The sequence below is a fragment of the Amphiura filiformis genome, chromosome 16 (genome assembly GCF_039555335.1).
Source record: "Amphiura filiformis chromosome 16, Afil_fr2py, whole genome shotgun sequence".
NCBI lineage: Eukaryota > Metazoa > Echinodermata > Ophiuroidea > Amphilepidida > Amphiuridae > Amphiura > Amphiura filiformis.
In genome coordinates, this window is record NC_092643.1 from 41,191,220 (window position 1) to 41,206,973 (window position 15,754).

General features: G+C 37.1%; 1 protein-coding gene across 1 annotated transcript; it reads left to right on the forward strand.

The window, feature by feature from the left end:
- Positions 1-1,361: 1,361 nt before the first annotated feature.
- Positions 1,362-15,019, forward strand: LOC140136608 (acid-sensing ion channel 5-like). Its single transcript, XM_072158293.1, has 11 exons — positions 1,362-1,669; positions 2,547-2,714; positions 3,071-3,280; positions 5,089-5,210; positions 6,087-6,268; positions 10,164-10,320; positions 11,080-11,136; positions 11,975-12,146; positions 12,267-12,809; positions 13,819-13,910; positions 14,759-15,019. The coding sequence occupies exons 1-11, from the start codon at positions 1,557-1,559 to the stop codon at positions 14,869-14,871; spliced, it is 1,929 nt and encodes a 642-aa protein (XP_072014394.1). The 5' UTR covers positions 1,362-1,556; the 3' UTR covers positions 14,872-15,019.
- The last annotated feature ends 735 nt before the right edge of the window (positions 15,020-15,754 follow it).

Genomic DNA, 15,754 nt, shown 5'->3' on the forward strand with positions numbered 1-15,754 from the left:
GATTTCTGGATGAAACATAAAACTCGTTAGCTGGATCAAAATACCGGGACAAAATTAACCATAAGTTGTAAAAGGCCTATGTATCTTTTTTGGTACGATTTAAGGAAACAATTGTCTTCAATTTTGTTCGTTTAGCATGGAAATTGCAATTGCGCAGTTGCGTTCTTTTAGTAGCAGATCAGTGGGACGATTAGGAAACTTTAGCCACTGACTCGGTGACTCCGGTACATTCCCCTCTGCATTTTAGCATTGAATTGCAAATGCTACGCGCGCAATTTATCAAATTTTCGAGCGCTGGGGACCCACCTAGGTTTCATTATCATTGAGGTATAGGACTTTTTAGTAGTATATATATTTAGTAGATAGGGCAACTACTTTATTATATTTCTACGTGTTCATACTACATACTCTGAAAATTTTAGAAAATTCGCACGTGTCCGTTTTTTTAATCACATTTTTGTTCCTAAAATGGGGTTATAGCGCCCTCAACGGGCATTCTCTCCATAGGGACCAGTTATAGACAAATTATTGACAAATGGCCCTAAAATAAAACGGAATCGTTCATTTTCCCTCAAATTTTGCATATGATGTAGATTTAACATCTGGAATGTAATGCAATTGGTGTCGTTGCTGCTCTTCTAAATTCATTTATAAAATGTCCGCCCCAGACCAAGGTGCCCGGGACAGCTTGGAAAAAACTTTAGTTACACTTGTGGGAGAGGGGTTTCTTCAATCCGATGAGCCAGGGAAGGCAATCATGTTGCCACGCACAGGTGCCAGCAAAAGAAATCAGGCCATACCAGCAACATTTATTTCTCGACACCCCCCTGAAAAAATGGTATAGCTGATGGCATAGCGCATTATACGACACTGAGGTTAAATCGATATTATCTCCTTTTCACTTTTAAGTTATTTACTTTTATTTTACAATTGAGTTAACATGAATCATTAATTGCAACACCAATACACATTTACTTTAAAAGGCAACCGATGGTACTGTGTACATTTCTCATCGTAAATGCAGACCTAATTACGGGGCTAGACGCATTAACGAGTAAATAAAAAAGTATTGCTTTCTGATCTAAGTGGCCGTACAGACTCGGCATATTCGACGTAGAATATTCGATGTAATATTTCTTCGTTATTTAATATATATACACATTCTACATGTTCTATTTCCTGGCCAGTAATGTTTATGTCTCATAGATAGAAATATATTATCAAGTTTACGTCACTCAATTATTTGGAAGAAGTTAAAAATGACTGAAAATGGAATGGGAATATATTAAATAACAAACACATGTTACATCGAATTTTCTACAGCCACTAAATACTCGGTAGCGGCCCTCATATTTAAAAAAATAGGTACTTCTGTACTGAGCGGATAATATACAGTAAATGAAGCCGCGATATGGTTTCGCTATACATGTATATAGCAACATTTACTTGTTCAATATGACAGCAAAGTGGGAATTTCCAATTGATTTGCACCAGGTTCGACTTTAAATACTGGCGTTTTGGAAACAAAACCCTCATCGGATACTGCAGTAATCAAAATGCAGCAAGAGGAACAACCAGAAGATGAATCGTCTGTTTTTGTAAAGTACTCCAAGGAGACAAGCTTTTCCGGGTTAAAATATGTAGGAATGAGAGGCAATGCTACTAGGAGGTAATTATCTGCCAATGCGTTATTTTTTATGCGGATTGAAATATGATAAAGCACTGGGATAAGGTAACAATTAAATACTTGTATTTTATTTTGTGAATACCTATGATGATGATCATGGGCGTCAATTATGGGGGCGGTGGCGTGTACCCACGCCATCCGCACTTTGGGGGAAATTTTTTTTGTCCTTTTTAACCACGTTTTGACAATAAGCAGTTAATATCATCCCTCCACTTTTAAGACGAATTGACGCCCCTGCCTTAATCATACAAAATACCATCAGTATTGGTATATCAAGACCAAGAAATAATTGCGTGCCGTTGTGTACATAATACATAAATGCATATTATATAGTAAAATGCAGTGTGCATTTTATATGTAGCAAGGGCAAATCATCCTTTTTTCTTTTTGGAAAACGTCAATCTGAAGTTCAGGTTGATGAAGTTTTGTGCCTTCTTAAGGGTATGCGAAGTATTGTTGGTCGAAGCAGCCAGCCAAAAAATCGATTTTCATTAACTGAATCAATATATTATTGAAAAACAACACTTTGGTGTTTTGCAAAAGTTCATTCTACAAATCATATAATTTGAAAACTTGCTTGATTTATTGTTGTTTAGAGTTATGTACGTTTTAAAAACGTGCTGTTGTTTCAGCCCTCTTAACAACATAACTCAAGAACCACAGGACCTACAAAAATATACATGTGATATTTGAATTCTTCTACACGCTTGCTATGCAATTTTTTCCAAAGCACACTTCCATTCCCAAGATGCTGTGAACTACCAAATTGCAACAGTTTAAAATAGTTGCTAACCTTAAGATGACCATTGGCTTGATGTGTGATTTACGATATTGGCATACGATATCTTTTTTTTTTCAGATTAATCTGGCTTCTTGTTGTGCTGCTTGCATTGTCTGGCTTAGTCTATCAAATAGTGAACTGTACGGATAAGTTTATACGTCGGCCATCTAGTACCAAATTAACATACGAAAAAAAAGACGAACTCGATTTCCCAGCAGTTACGATATGCAATACGAATATGTTCAGGTAGGAAAATATGAAAGTAAAACGAATTTACCTTTTGCTGGTCCCTATAGATGCCTGAGAACGACATGATTGCCCACATCAATTTAACATTTATCGGAATTTTTAGCCTCTGATCGTTCAACAAGAAGAATTATATTGTTATAAAACATTTTAGTTCAAAAAGTAAAGTCATCCATTTCTAGTTGTTCTTGTACTGTTAGTGCTGTTATGTCTTTATAAAATCAGTACACCATAATTATATGTACTGTACGTCGGAATAAAGCCATTTTGTAAACTTTTGACCACTCCTTTTACTATTTGACTTAATCATAATCTTTATTGATACTTTTGATCAATATATCTTGTTTTATTTAAAGACTGGATACCCTGGGGCAAGTGTTTAATGGAATATGGCCAGCATATACTGCTGGTATCCCCCAGATTCAACAGCTATTCCCTAGCCTACAGATAGGTGAAGATGTGGGTGAAGATGTGATGTATGATCTTCCTGATGAATATCCTGGTAACATGTCACTTTATGAATTCATCGTTAAAAACGCACACACGAAAGAAGGTAGTATTAAATTGTAAGTAACTCACTCGCTCACTCCTCACTCAATCACCCCCGTCACTCAACAAATGAAGAGCTTATTTCCAAAACGTGTTAAGTCCACAAACACATGTTTTTGATTTATCTGCGATATTGCAATGGGATGTGATGCTACAAGCTGTATCAAAATGATTGGTACCCATCAATTTTCATTGATAATGAATGAGCCTGACACATCATAATTCAACAAAAGATCCAAATAAGTTGTAGATTAATTGTAAAACAAGTCATAAACTATAAATTCTGGACATTTCAAGAGTATCCAATGTTGTATTTGGAAGAGGCAGGCTTTTTAAAAAACATCGAAATTGATGGGTACCAATCATTTTGATACACCCTGTATAATATGTATTCTAATTTCAGTTGGATGCATCATTACAAAGCAAACAGTGGATGGATGCACAGTAACAATACTGTGTGAGGCCTTTGATTCCCAAATGAATTCCCAAACAATAGTCTGCATATTGTTAACCAGCATTGTTGTGGTAATAGCTTGTTGATGGTACAACTTATTGTTGCTAATGTCAAATCACGCAAGTATATGAGAAACACGTGGTTGTGGACTTAACACGGTTTGGAAATAAGCTCTTCAAATACTCTCTTAAATTGTTTATCTTGTAAGCATGAGTCTGAAAATGAATAGTTTGCACTGTTTAGAATACTTCGTCAGCTAGGAAACATCACAAAATAGGTCACGGTCAATAAGTTACATGAGGATGTATGTAGAGTTGATTTTTGCCGTATTTTCCCAGTAACAAAGCATTCTAGACAGCTTTTCAATTTTTGACCCCAATATGTCAAAAAATGTGTCCTTTGTGAGGAACAATCATTAGGATGGGATGAATAGATAAAAGTAAAGCAACTTTGAAATTAAAGGTGGTAATCCTATTGGATTATAAAATAATGGATTTTCATTCAACTTAAGTACAATGTCAAATATCGTTTAATACGTGGTGGTGATAAAAAATTTCTAAAAGTTTGAATTTTAAAAGAGCATTTTCAGCTAAGCAAGCCAATACGTTGTTACGCGCAGTGGTGTAGCGACGGGTGGGGAGGAGAGCAAGGGGGAACTTGCCCTGGGCGCCACCTTAGGGATGCGCCAAATTGGCCAGTCAGTATCGATTCTGCGTTCCCTCCAATAACAAATCGTCATTTTAATTCTCAATTTGAGACCAATATTCAGCTTCATTATAATCAAAATTAATTAGTGATAAGTCCTATTTGTATGTATCCTTAGCCCTGGGTGTCACAATCTCTAGCTACACTGGGTACGCGTGAATTGCATTGTGGTCCTGACCATTCTAAACAGCATTTTGGAATTGTCGGCGTATAGATCTCTTACATGATGTTAAAGAAAGCGTGTACGTAACAGGTAGCACTAAGTAGCAGTACTCCAGTAAGCATGCGGAATTTCTGTGCATATCCAATTTCATCGAAGTGAAATTAACCACAATATAAATGGGGTTGGAACAGCGCTAGCGTGGTATACCACATGACGGTTTTTTACGATTTCTTCGGAAATGTATCGATTTGAACATCAAATTTCAGGATGGTAATGAGAAAATAGGATCTAATGAGGTGGGGAGGAGGCTGTCAATCGGATCAAGGACCTTTAACACCTATGTTTGATTGCCCTACTCCACCCTTGCCGAACGCTTTTTCAAGTAAAAATTTTCAAATATACGAACAATTTTGATATAGATAGACCGTATCAGAATTCTGGAACGAGACACGTGATAAAATCAGTGCTAGCTGATGGACTATACGGTAATCTTTTCTGTACAGGTGTCGCTTTAATGGAAAGAGTTGTAACCCAGAAAATTTTACAACAACAATAACGAACTACGGCGTGTGCTTTACTTTCAATTCAATTGAATTTGACCAACCTCAAAAAGTTAGAACTCCAGGTAAGATGGTATTTCTAGTTGTTAATCTTATTTGCGTTTTAATAAACCTTGTTTTGATTTTTTTTGTTCATGATCAATGCATAATTATCCCGGGGTGGGGCACTCAACACAAATGACCATACGTGTATGCACCCCGGAAAGTCACCCCTTTTTGGATTTCGCAGCTCCGAAGGACCCCCTATATTTGACTAAAATACAGCTCTAAAAGACCCCAAAATTGCTCATTCCTCATATTTCTGTGGGGTTTTTTTTCAGGCGATTTTCAACCAAAAAGCCAAGAAAGACCCTTGATTTTGACTGTTTGCAGCTCCAAAAGCCCACATTTTACTTATTCACAGCCCGGTTCACAGCTGCAAAAGACCCCCTTTTACCGGTACGCCGTCAGCTCCCAAAGACCCACCACCTCAAAATTCCGGGGCAGCATACCCACCAAATATTTTTGATGCGCCGTTTTTGGATGCATTCTTAGAAAAAGGGTTCCAAGTAGAATCTAAAAACATACTTTATCTTAGTTGTTATCATTTCTCGCTCACTATACCCGTTTCCAGGTGTCACAAGTGGTGTTAGTGCGGTATCATACACATTGTCCTCAAGTTATGACCAGGGACAAGTGATTTGGACGGAACTTTTTTACCGCGCTATCTCCGCGCAATTGGCTATTTTTTCCTATGGGCAGGGATATATAATTTGCACTGAAAAAAAGTTCCGCAAATCACTTGTCCCTGGTTATGACCACGTGTGGACTTTCATGTTTGAAGTGTTTCATAAACAGGTTGTTATTATTACTGTTATTGTTATTTTGTTCTTGTTTTTTAAGTTGTTTTTCTTTGCCATTCTTCAGTGTTCTTGTTGTTTTTGTATTTGGTTTTGCTCTAGGTCAACTTCGAGGATTAGGCTTAATGCTCGACGCTAAACCAAAACAGAACGTACCAGCACCTCGTCTACATTCAGGCTTTAAAGTGTTATTACATCCGAAGGATGAGATAGCTAACCTTCAAGATTTCGGAATAGAGCTAGATATTGGCAAGCACACTGCTGTGGGGATCAAACCAAAAGAGGTAATTTGTTACCCCCTTGCTACAAAAGGAAATCAATAACGGAGCTATTCTACTCACGATTTCATTTATTCGTTAAGAGAGTGGAATCTCGGTAAATTGTGAAATCCAGTGGCGAATTTCTAGTTCTTAATGGCTTCAAATGGCTTTGTTATTTCTAAAGAAGTAACAAAATCAGTGATAGATGACTCGTTGGTGCTCCAATGAAAAAACTGGGGTCTTTGGGTGACAGATCGAAAGGAAAAATATGGGGCCTTTGGGTGACAGAGCACGTGTTCATAAAAAATATGGGGTCTTCGGGTGACACCGGTGCTGAAAAAGGGGGTCCTAACAGCCCTACATCGTGTACATGCGCGTCACCTCCAAAATGGTAGTGCCCCCGGGTCTCCCCAACATATCTGGCTACGCCACCTATGCAATCCCCCTTGAAGCTGAAAACTAGTATTCCTAGAAGAATTAAGCAGTGGTAAAATGTTTTTCTTAATTTCTTTCAATGTTTTATTTTGACACATCAAGGGTAACATATTTCAAAGCATACATTGCCAATGTGATATTATTTAATATTCAGTGGGAGCTGGGCAGTCCAGGTTATAGACACATAATCTGATTGGACAATCGCAAGATTTCGGATGTCGTCTATCATGTCGTAAACGACCCTTTGTCTTTGATCATGCGTAATACGCATGTAGAGATTATGCAGCGAGTTGTGCAGGGTGTGTCAAAATAATTGGTACATACTGCAGTTACTGTCCGTTTTCCTATACACAATACACAGTGCTCTCACCATTGACGCGTGACCCCTACAAATGATGTACGTTGCAAGAATGGGCACTTGCCTAGTTAACATCACTGTGTGAAAAATAACCAGCCAATATGTTAGCTATTCTCCAAACTTCTAGCAAATATATTTCTCTAACATGACCTAAAATTACAGCTAGGTTAGATGTTCAGAAATAGTCGCACTTTTGTAAAATATGAGTGAGGGCAAGGCATAGCTAGCCAACTCCCCGTGTTAATTGAATGGAGATTTGACCGAAAATATTGGTATCGGACCGCTCACTTCTGAAGGATGCCACAAAAAACGGTACAAGCTACATCTTAACTATTCTCTGGCAATCATCATGATGAGTTTCTTATATAGTATGCCGAAATTGGGTACTGTAGGTGATTGACAAAGGGTCGCACTTTTCTGATAAATAAGTGACAGTGAACATGAAATATCAGCGCCCATAAACCCAAGTTAGTAGCTAGTTAGTGGAGGCCGTCACGGGACTGATTATTGATTATTGAAGTGCCTTATTAATAGATACGCACGATTTAGGGCAAGAAAAACAAACCGGGACACTTTTGGAGACATCATCATCATCATCATCATCATCATCATCATCATCATCGACATCATCATCATCATCACTTTCTACATTTTTTCTAAACAACAGGGCCTACCGTTTTAATAAGATTTTTTTCTTGAAATGCATGTAACTATAATTATTGTTTAGAGCGTGATGAAATAAAACATCACGATTTTCATCACAAAACAAAATATAATGCATAAGAAATCGTTTGTTTTAGAGCGTGATGATGAAATAAAACATCACGATTTTCATCCCGAAACAAAGTAATACATAAGAAATCAATTTTTCGTGAGTGATGAAATAAAACATCAAAATTGTCATCACGAAACAAAGTAATACATGAGAAATCGTTTGTTTTAAAGCGTGATGAAATAAAACATCACGATTTTCATCACAAAACAAAGTAATAGGCCTACAAAAGAAATACATTTTTCGAGAGTGTTTAAATAAAACATCACGATTTTCATCACGGAACAAAGTAATACATAAGACATCGTTTGTTTGATTGCAATCAACCGCGACAGTTCGTCTCACACACATAACAATGCACTGCGATCAAATAGGTTGATGACAACATTTGATTGAATGGACTGCACTGCGCCATGATTACGTGCACCGGTTCAAATCCTTTGTTTGGAGCCAATCAATAATTTCACGTACAGCCTCTATGCAAATTAGAGTTTACACACGCTGCAGCTGGGGTAATCGACCGAAGCTGATTGCCGTTAGTGATCGAATGCATGAGCTTATTTGCTTACTGAATCGATTTACTGGATTAATTTCCTGTTAACTGGGTTTAATGCCACAAAGGTCGAATCGCCTTTGCCATGGACCATGACTGCATCATGACCCATCAATATCCAGTATGGCCAAGACCACCACATCAAAAAGCAGGATAACATCTACCTTATTTGTAGATTTATGTTTAGACAACAACGCTGATGGGTACCAATCATTTTGATATTCCATCCCTCGTTTCATCTTTTCTGTTTCGGGAGCTCTATTGTTCAGAAACGAAAACGGAAGGGATTACAATAGGATGGTGTGTATAAGTTGACTTCATTGTTACGTTTGGGGCATCATGCTTCTCATTTGAAGAGGTAATAATAGGTGCTGTCACTTACACTTATGTCTGTCAATAAAGGCTGGATAAGTCAATTATATGCAACACTGGCGTCTCAAGTGGGCAATCTTACTCATGTCAGTCATTTGATAGGCCTACATCAGGTCCGAACGAAAACTTGGTGTAATTATGGTCCATATTACTAAGACATTTAAAAAAAGGACCCCTGCCTCTTCTCCTCTCGCTTTCTTCTCTTTCTAGTCTGTCTGTCTCTCCCCCTCCACAACTCACCTGTGCCATCTTTTAAATTATGTGGATATCTGAATTATATTGGATGTTGTATTTCCTTTACCCTTCTCCCCCTCTCACTGTTTTAGCAGTAGGCCTATGATCAACGTGGACAAATCAAAATAAACGGAATAAACTCCTCCCTGCTCTGCTCGTCCCCTCTCTTCTCCCGATCTCCTCTCCACTCCTCTCCTCTCCTCTCCTCTCCTCTCCCCCTCCCTTCTCTCGATCTCCTCTCCTCTCCTCTCCTCCACCAGATCATACCACTCTCTCAAATATTATACATTTAAAATAGATTTGAGTCTGGCAATTTTGCCTGAAGCAATTATCAGATTACCAATTCCAATCCTATTAGTTTCACTTCAACGCACTTCTCTGGTGTTGCATATTACCAAGTTTTAAGGTGTATTTGGGACGAAAATAATTCCCCGTTTAATCGCTACATAATCATAATATGACCGATTTTTGCGCGATTGCACGCCGAACAAGTAGGCCTATACGTAATTCTTGGCAACACTGATTATTATTGATTAATTTATATCAATCATGTTAATGTATATTTCTACGCTGGGCTATTTTCACAATCTACTCCCGCTTACGCTGGAGTACCTATACACCCAACGCAAGTCAATTGAAGCCATACAATTTATCGCGAATTTACGACCGTAAAATTTAGACACTTCTTTTGTCTAGATTAGCATCAACCCTCTCGTCTCACTTTTTTCATGTCAGAAATTAACATAACTCCCGAAACCGAAACAGAAGTTATCTTCGTTCAACTTTTCTGTAGTCAACAAAAGACTAGAATAAAAGGATTGTTCACACGTATCATGCTAACACTTCAAAATAACAATGAGATCCGAAACCGAAACCGGAAACAGAAACAGAAACAGAAAAGATGAAAGGACCCCATGTATGCGTAGAAACAATGCAAGATATTCGCATGCGCTAATAGTACTCGCAACTGAAGACATAGATAGGATTTTTTATTTCATATTTGCTAAATAAAATAGTTTATTTAACGCATTAAGAATAAGAATGAATTATATGAATTTTTACTACTTATATACCGCGTGATAGACGACGGGTAAGTCCAATATTTTATCGCCATCCACTACTCAAGATATTGTGTATGTTCAAAATGGGACCACCGACCAATAATTTTTATTCTTCTTAAAACTGTTTATTCCAGATTGAGCGCCTACCTGATCCATACGGAGATTGTATACCTGACAACAAGGGACATCTGAAATATCTATCTGGACAGTACACCGACTCAAAATGTTTTCTCGAATGCGAAACGGACGTAATTGTTGCAAATTGTGGTTGCAGAACATTTTACATGCCTGGTAGTTACATATTTTATTGTTATTTATTCCTGGATAGCTTTAAAAGCACCGTAATATACCAAATTAGGTTCAAATGCGTTTCAAGTTACCAATTGAATAAACTGCGCATTGTACCGGCGGGTAGTCGACAGGGGCCCATCGCGGATAAGCAAGCTTAACCACGCTTTAGCAATTTAGACAGCGTGCATTGTTTTTATTTGCAAAGTTGGTAGCAAATTTGAGCTAATGAGATTCTGCACACGATCTTATCAATCAAATTGTTATAACAAGATCAGATTTTGGTGTAGGAAAGGCTACGTAAGGGCGGACTTTCATTATTTGAGGTTTGTATGATAATACCTTGCACGAGCACGGTGGCCTAGCGGAACGGGCACTGACTCATAATCGGAAGATTGCGGATTCGAGCCCCGGCGACGCCATCATGTTGTGCCCTTGAGTAAGGCACTTTATCTCGATTACTCCTCTCCAGGCAGGTGTTTAAATGGGTACCGGCATTCTTAAATGCTGAGAAGGTAACAAACTCGCTGTAGAGGAAGTGTAGCGATCCCCCTGTAGCAACATTACATGTAAGAGTCTGGCCCAATCGCCAATGAAAGAGAAATCGGCACTCCGATCACGGTTTCTACAGGATCGTCTCCTTTACCTTCACCTTTTACCTTGTATATTATAAGGTATATTTTTTCTTTTCAATTTATTTATTTGCTACTTTTGCCTTTAAAAATCTAAAAAAGGTAAACAATAAATACCGATTTCTTACAGGTAATGCTACTTTCTGTGAACCTCATGAATTAGTTGGATGCTTTTATGCAACCCACGGTAAGTTCCTCATCTCTTTAAGTCCAATTCAGCGATCCCAGCGCAAGTGTAGAAAAATAAAAACAATAATTATAAATTGCTTAAAAGGGAAGGATACGTCATTCAAATTGTCATTTGGTATTTTATCTAGGACTAATTTTTGCACGAATTTTCATTAAATTGATTGGTATATAAAGTTAAGTAAGCAAGCTAGAAAGAAAGAAACAAGGGGAAGATGTATGATACTGGGGTGGGGTGGAGAGTTTGAGGATCCCGAAGGGAGAGAGAAAGAGTCGGTAATGAAAATGAAGAAATTTGAGATATCTGCGGGGATATTTGGGCGCGATCACAACAATTTAGAAAATAATTGGGCACTTCTGGGTTCGGTAAAGATTATATACTATTAAGTATGATATATTTTCGATGGTAAATATATTTTCAATTTTAACGTTTGTGGTGTTCATAATTGCAATTTGTTAATTTCATATAAAAAGCACGTATAAGTCTATAATTGTAAGAGTATCGGATCATTTTCAATGATAATAACTGCGAAACGCCGGCGGTAAAAACAAGCAATAAATGTGTATTTCTGGGATTCCCGCGAAACCTGGATTAGTTTTTATGAATACAATAGAATACAATAGCGGATACAATAGCGGATACAATAGAACTCTATTTCGGGCAAATAAAGCTCGTCTCGTTGCCAAATTTCACTACTTCTTTTTTATTAGCTTACCGTTACTTTGGCAAAACCTCGACCGAGGTTTTCAATACATGTTTTTGCAGAAGGCATTAACTCAATGTCACTATTATTGAAAAAAAGATCCACCCAAAATTTTAACTTCTGAATTTTCCACAGAGTATTTCCATGGAAGAAAGAACGATGAATGCGACTGCCCAAGCTCTTGTAGCGAATTAAAGTATAGTACTTCCGTATCTCAAGCGACTTTCCCATCTCATTCTGTGTCGGTAATGCTTGCTTTACGTCATGATTTGTCCTACGAAAGAAAAGCTTTTAACGAAGCCATCATGTGAGTATGAAAATATTGTGACTTTATTTACCAAACATACAAGCATATTGAGGAAAAAATTAAACAAAATAATGTAAAACTTTATGTTCTGTTTTTCCCCGATGTACATGATATATACAGGTTGATATCTAACCATGGTTACAACGACTTTGCCATCCAGAAAAGTCTCTTTATTTTGCAGTGGTTAGAAGCAACAACTACCAAGATAAATGTGACATTAAAAGAGACCTTTCCGGATGCATTTGCAGATATTCACGCAAACATCACCATATCTTTTGAGTATATTTTCCCCGAAATTGCACTTCTGTTGGCAGACTTTATATATGACCAGGTATCACCTTACATTTTAAACCCTGTAAATATATCTTATGGCTCTGAAATATATCTACAAACAGAACAACAATATATTGCAACTTATCTTCATTCGGGATGGTTCAAAGTCAGTCTAGCCAATGGCCTTGTCGATGCCTACAATTCTTCAACATCGGGAAATGTGTCTTTTGATGAATACGTTGATTATGTGTATGATGAGTTTGATATCGAAGCTGGATTTTATGAGATCTTAGCATTTTCATACCAGGGAGTGCATGATTATTTATTGCAAGTTGCAACACCGTACTACGCGGAGACTGATCTATTAACTCTAACTACCGAATATATGAGGTAAGATACATTATACACACATAGCTCCAAACAGTGCGCAAAAGAATTAAGTTTAACTACGTGTAATCATTTGTTGAAATTGGTTGAGAATTAACGAAACGGTGATCTGCAACGTAAACGTTAAAGAAACGAAATCAAAATGTACACCTTTGTGTTCTTATCAATGACAGCACGATACTACATGTAGTTTTAGCGTGCTAATTAATGGAAAGCACGACGCTAGTTCTCTTGTACAAATCAACAGGGCATGCAATGCTGCAAATTGCAACTTTTGAATTTGCAGCTTCTTTGATGTTTTGGATCGTAGTGTCTTTAATTCTTTAACGATTTCAACGAATGAGGTCTTATATTCGAGCTAAAAAGTGCACCTATTAGCTGCTAGTTCCAATTACGACATATCTGTCCTTGTTTAGGATATACAGGAGGTGAACATAACTGGTACCTTAATTAGTTTGCGCACTGTGTGTATGTTGTCTATAATAGCTAAGAGTGTCATTCATTGCATGGTATGACCCAGTAAGTGTTTAGTGTAGTAGCAGTGTTTGCGAAAATTGCACAATTTGATTTTACTGTATCAAGGAAGACATATGGACTATAGGACCAGATTTACCCTAAAAGTATAAGGAATGCCGGTCCAAATCGATGGAATATTTTGGAGAAAGACAGGGCTACATTCATTTGCTTTCGATGTTATGCTGTTTTTACCTTGTCTATCTAATATAACGCTGAGCGGTGATGCCACTAGTTGTTCTCTGCAAGAAGCAGTCGTACGCGCGCCGGTTGCGGCAACGGCATCACACTGAAAATCAGTGTTGTCGCCCTTTGCTCATTGGTTAAAAATAATATCCTGAGCCATGCGTCACGGGGGCAACGGATAGCGTAGTGACGTAAAATCTTAATCAGAGCACTTAATTCGTTAAAAGAGCGCACATTTTGCATTAAAGACAGTGTGAGGCTGCGTATGATTTGTTCATTCTCTTTACAGGCGTTTATTTTGGTTTCTCACCAGGAAAAACTTCGCGTATGTAGAGATTTACTTCGGTGATTTGGAAATAGAACGCATCGTTGAGCAGAAAGACTACGAGTTGTTTCAGTTTATTTGTATGTATTTTTCAATTATTTTACTAATCATGAAACTCGCAAATGTAAATCAATAAATAAGTAAATAAATCAGATTCGTCAACCTTTACAAATATGTGAATAATCCTAGGCTGACAATAAGGTAGATTTACCAAATCATTGTTATGATGCGTTTGTACCGCTTAGAATGAACTCTCATGGTTATCTCGGAACAAAAGGTTGCTCATGTTTTTTTTTTTCACTTAATTGACATTTTGTAAATAAATAATATGATACTTATTGCAAATTTATGATCAAAATACCACTGCAAATGCCCCATTGCTTAAAATCACCCATCTTAAGAGCACCGACCAGATGGTTCATGATTTAATACATTTCAGTCACCTTTGCTACACAAATAGTTGACTAAATTATAATTCTATTCAACTGGACTTAAAATTTATGATGGCTACGGTATCACGTCACATCCATGACGCATCATCAGGCCGAGTGATCTTGAATTGGCTCTGTATTCTTGACCTGTGACGTCACGGTGGTAGAAACGAATGAGGCCCAAGCTGATTTAGGATTACTTTACACTATTGGTTATATCTTCGCTTATAGACCACTAATTTACTAGTAGCTTTTAAGAAATTTAGTAAAACGTACAATCAGCAGTGGTATGTTTGCCTGATACTTTGTTCTAAATTGCGCTCGTACTGAGGGTTGACAAAGTGTTGTGATTAATAATAAAAAGATTTTAACTTGGAAGTTTGTTTTAAATCACCAATAACGTAGTGAAAACAAATTTACTTGGAACTATAAAGTTACAAGCTATAAATGTGACATATTTTTTCTATTTTGTTTTGTTTTCTTTCTCTTTTCTGCAGGTGATTGGGGTGGTGCTTTGGGATTGTTCTTTGGCGCGAGTCTGTTATCTTTTATTGAAACCATTGATTTCTTTTGTTATGATTATATGAGAGAAAAAATGAGAAAGAAATAATCAAAAACAATTGATCATAGACAAATAATGGGACAAGGACAAACTTTAGAGTATAAGGCATTTGCTTGACACACCTGATTGTTTTGATTGCCATTACTCATTTGAATACATAGAGAAAACAGTTGAGAAAAATATGTAGGAATAAATATGTAGAATATTATATCATTTATGTAAAACAATTGAACATAACTTTTATAGGAATTTTAAATTCTTTGTTATGTAATCCTGTTAGTTTATCAGGTAACTTGTACACAATATTTTGAAAAAATAAAATGTAATTCTTTACATTTGTGTTGTGTAATATGAGTGTTAGCTCGTCATCCTTAAGGTTACTCTTGCTTTCTTGCCCTGCGGGGCCCTTATATTGGGGTCCCGCTTGGAGTGTTTAGTCGTCGTATGGGAGTTGCCGGCCTTGATGTTTTTGGTTGATACTGGGCCCCAGCATCAACAAACAACAACCTTAAGGGTTTTTTTTTTAATTAACCTTAATGAAAAACCTGGAGTAACCTTAAAGTAACGATCTTGAAATGTAACTTCTAAAAATACTAGTTTTTATATTCTATAGTGTTTTATTACCTCAATAATTTATTCACTGCGTCTACGTTGAAAATACGCATTAAAGTGAATTATGACCAACAGATGGCGCTATTACCGTACTAAAGTACGTGGTATTTTGACAACGGGGTACAACGTACCCATACATTTGCTATACATAATACAGAATATCCATCCCAGCGCAGCATTTACCGTGCCAATACGGCCGTATTGACACAATGTGTTACGTGTACATATCTGATATGTGTGTATTGGCACAAGAGGTGCCATATTTACTAATTCAGGCTAATTTAAAAATTGATATTTTTGATCGATTGCAAATATTATT

Excerpts from the sequence above, each read along its gene's own strand:
- LOC140136608 (XM_072158293.1), top strand. The coding sequence starts at position 1,557 with ATGCAGCAAGAGGAACAACCAGAAGATGAATCGTCTGTTTTTGTAAAG. Across the intron at positions 2,715-3,070 it reads TGCAATACGAATATGTTCAG|ACTGGATACCCTGGGGCAAG; the intron begins GTAGGAAAATAT and ends TTTTATTTAAAG. Across the intron at positions 13,911-14,758 it reads CGAGTTGTTTCAGTTTATTT|GTGATTGGGGTGGTGCTTTG; the intron begins GTATGTATTTTT and ends TCTTTTCTGCAG.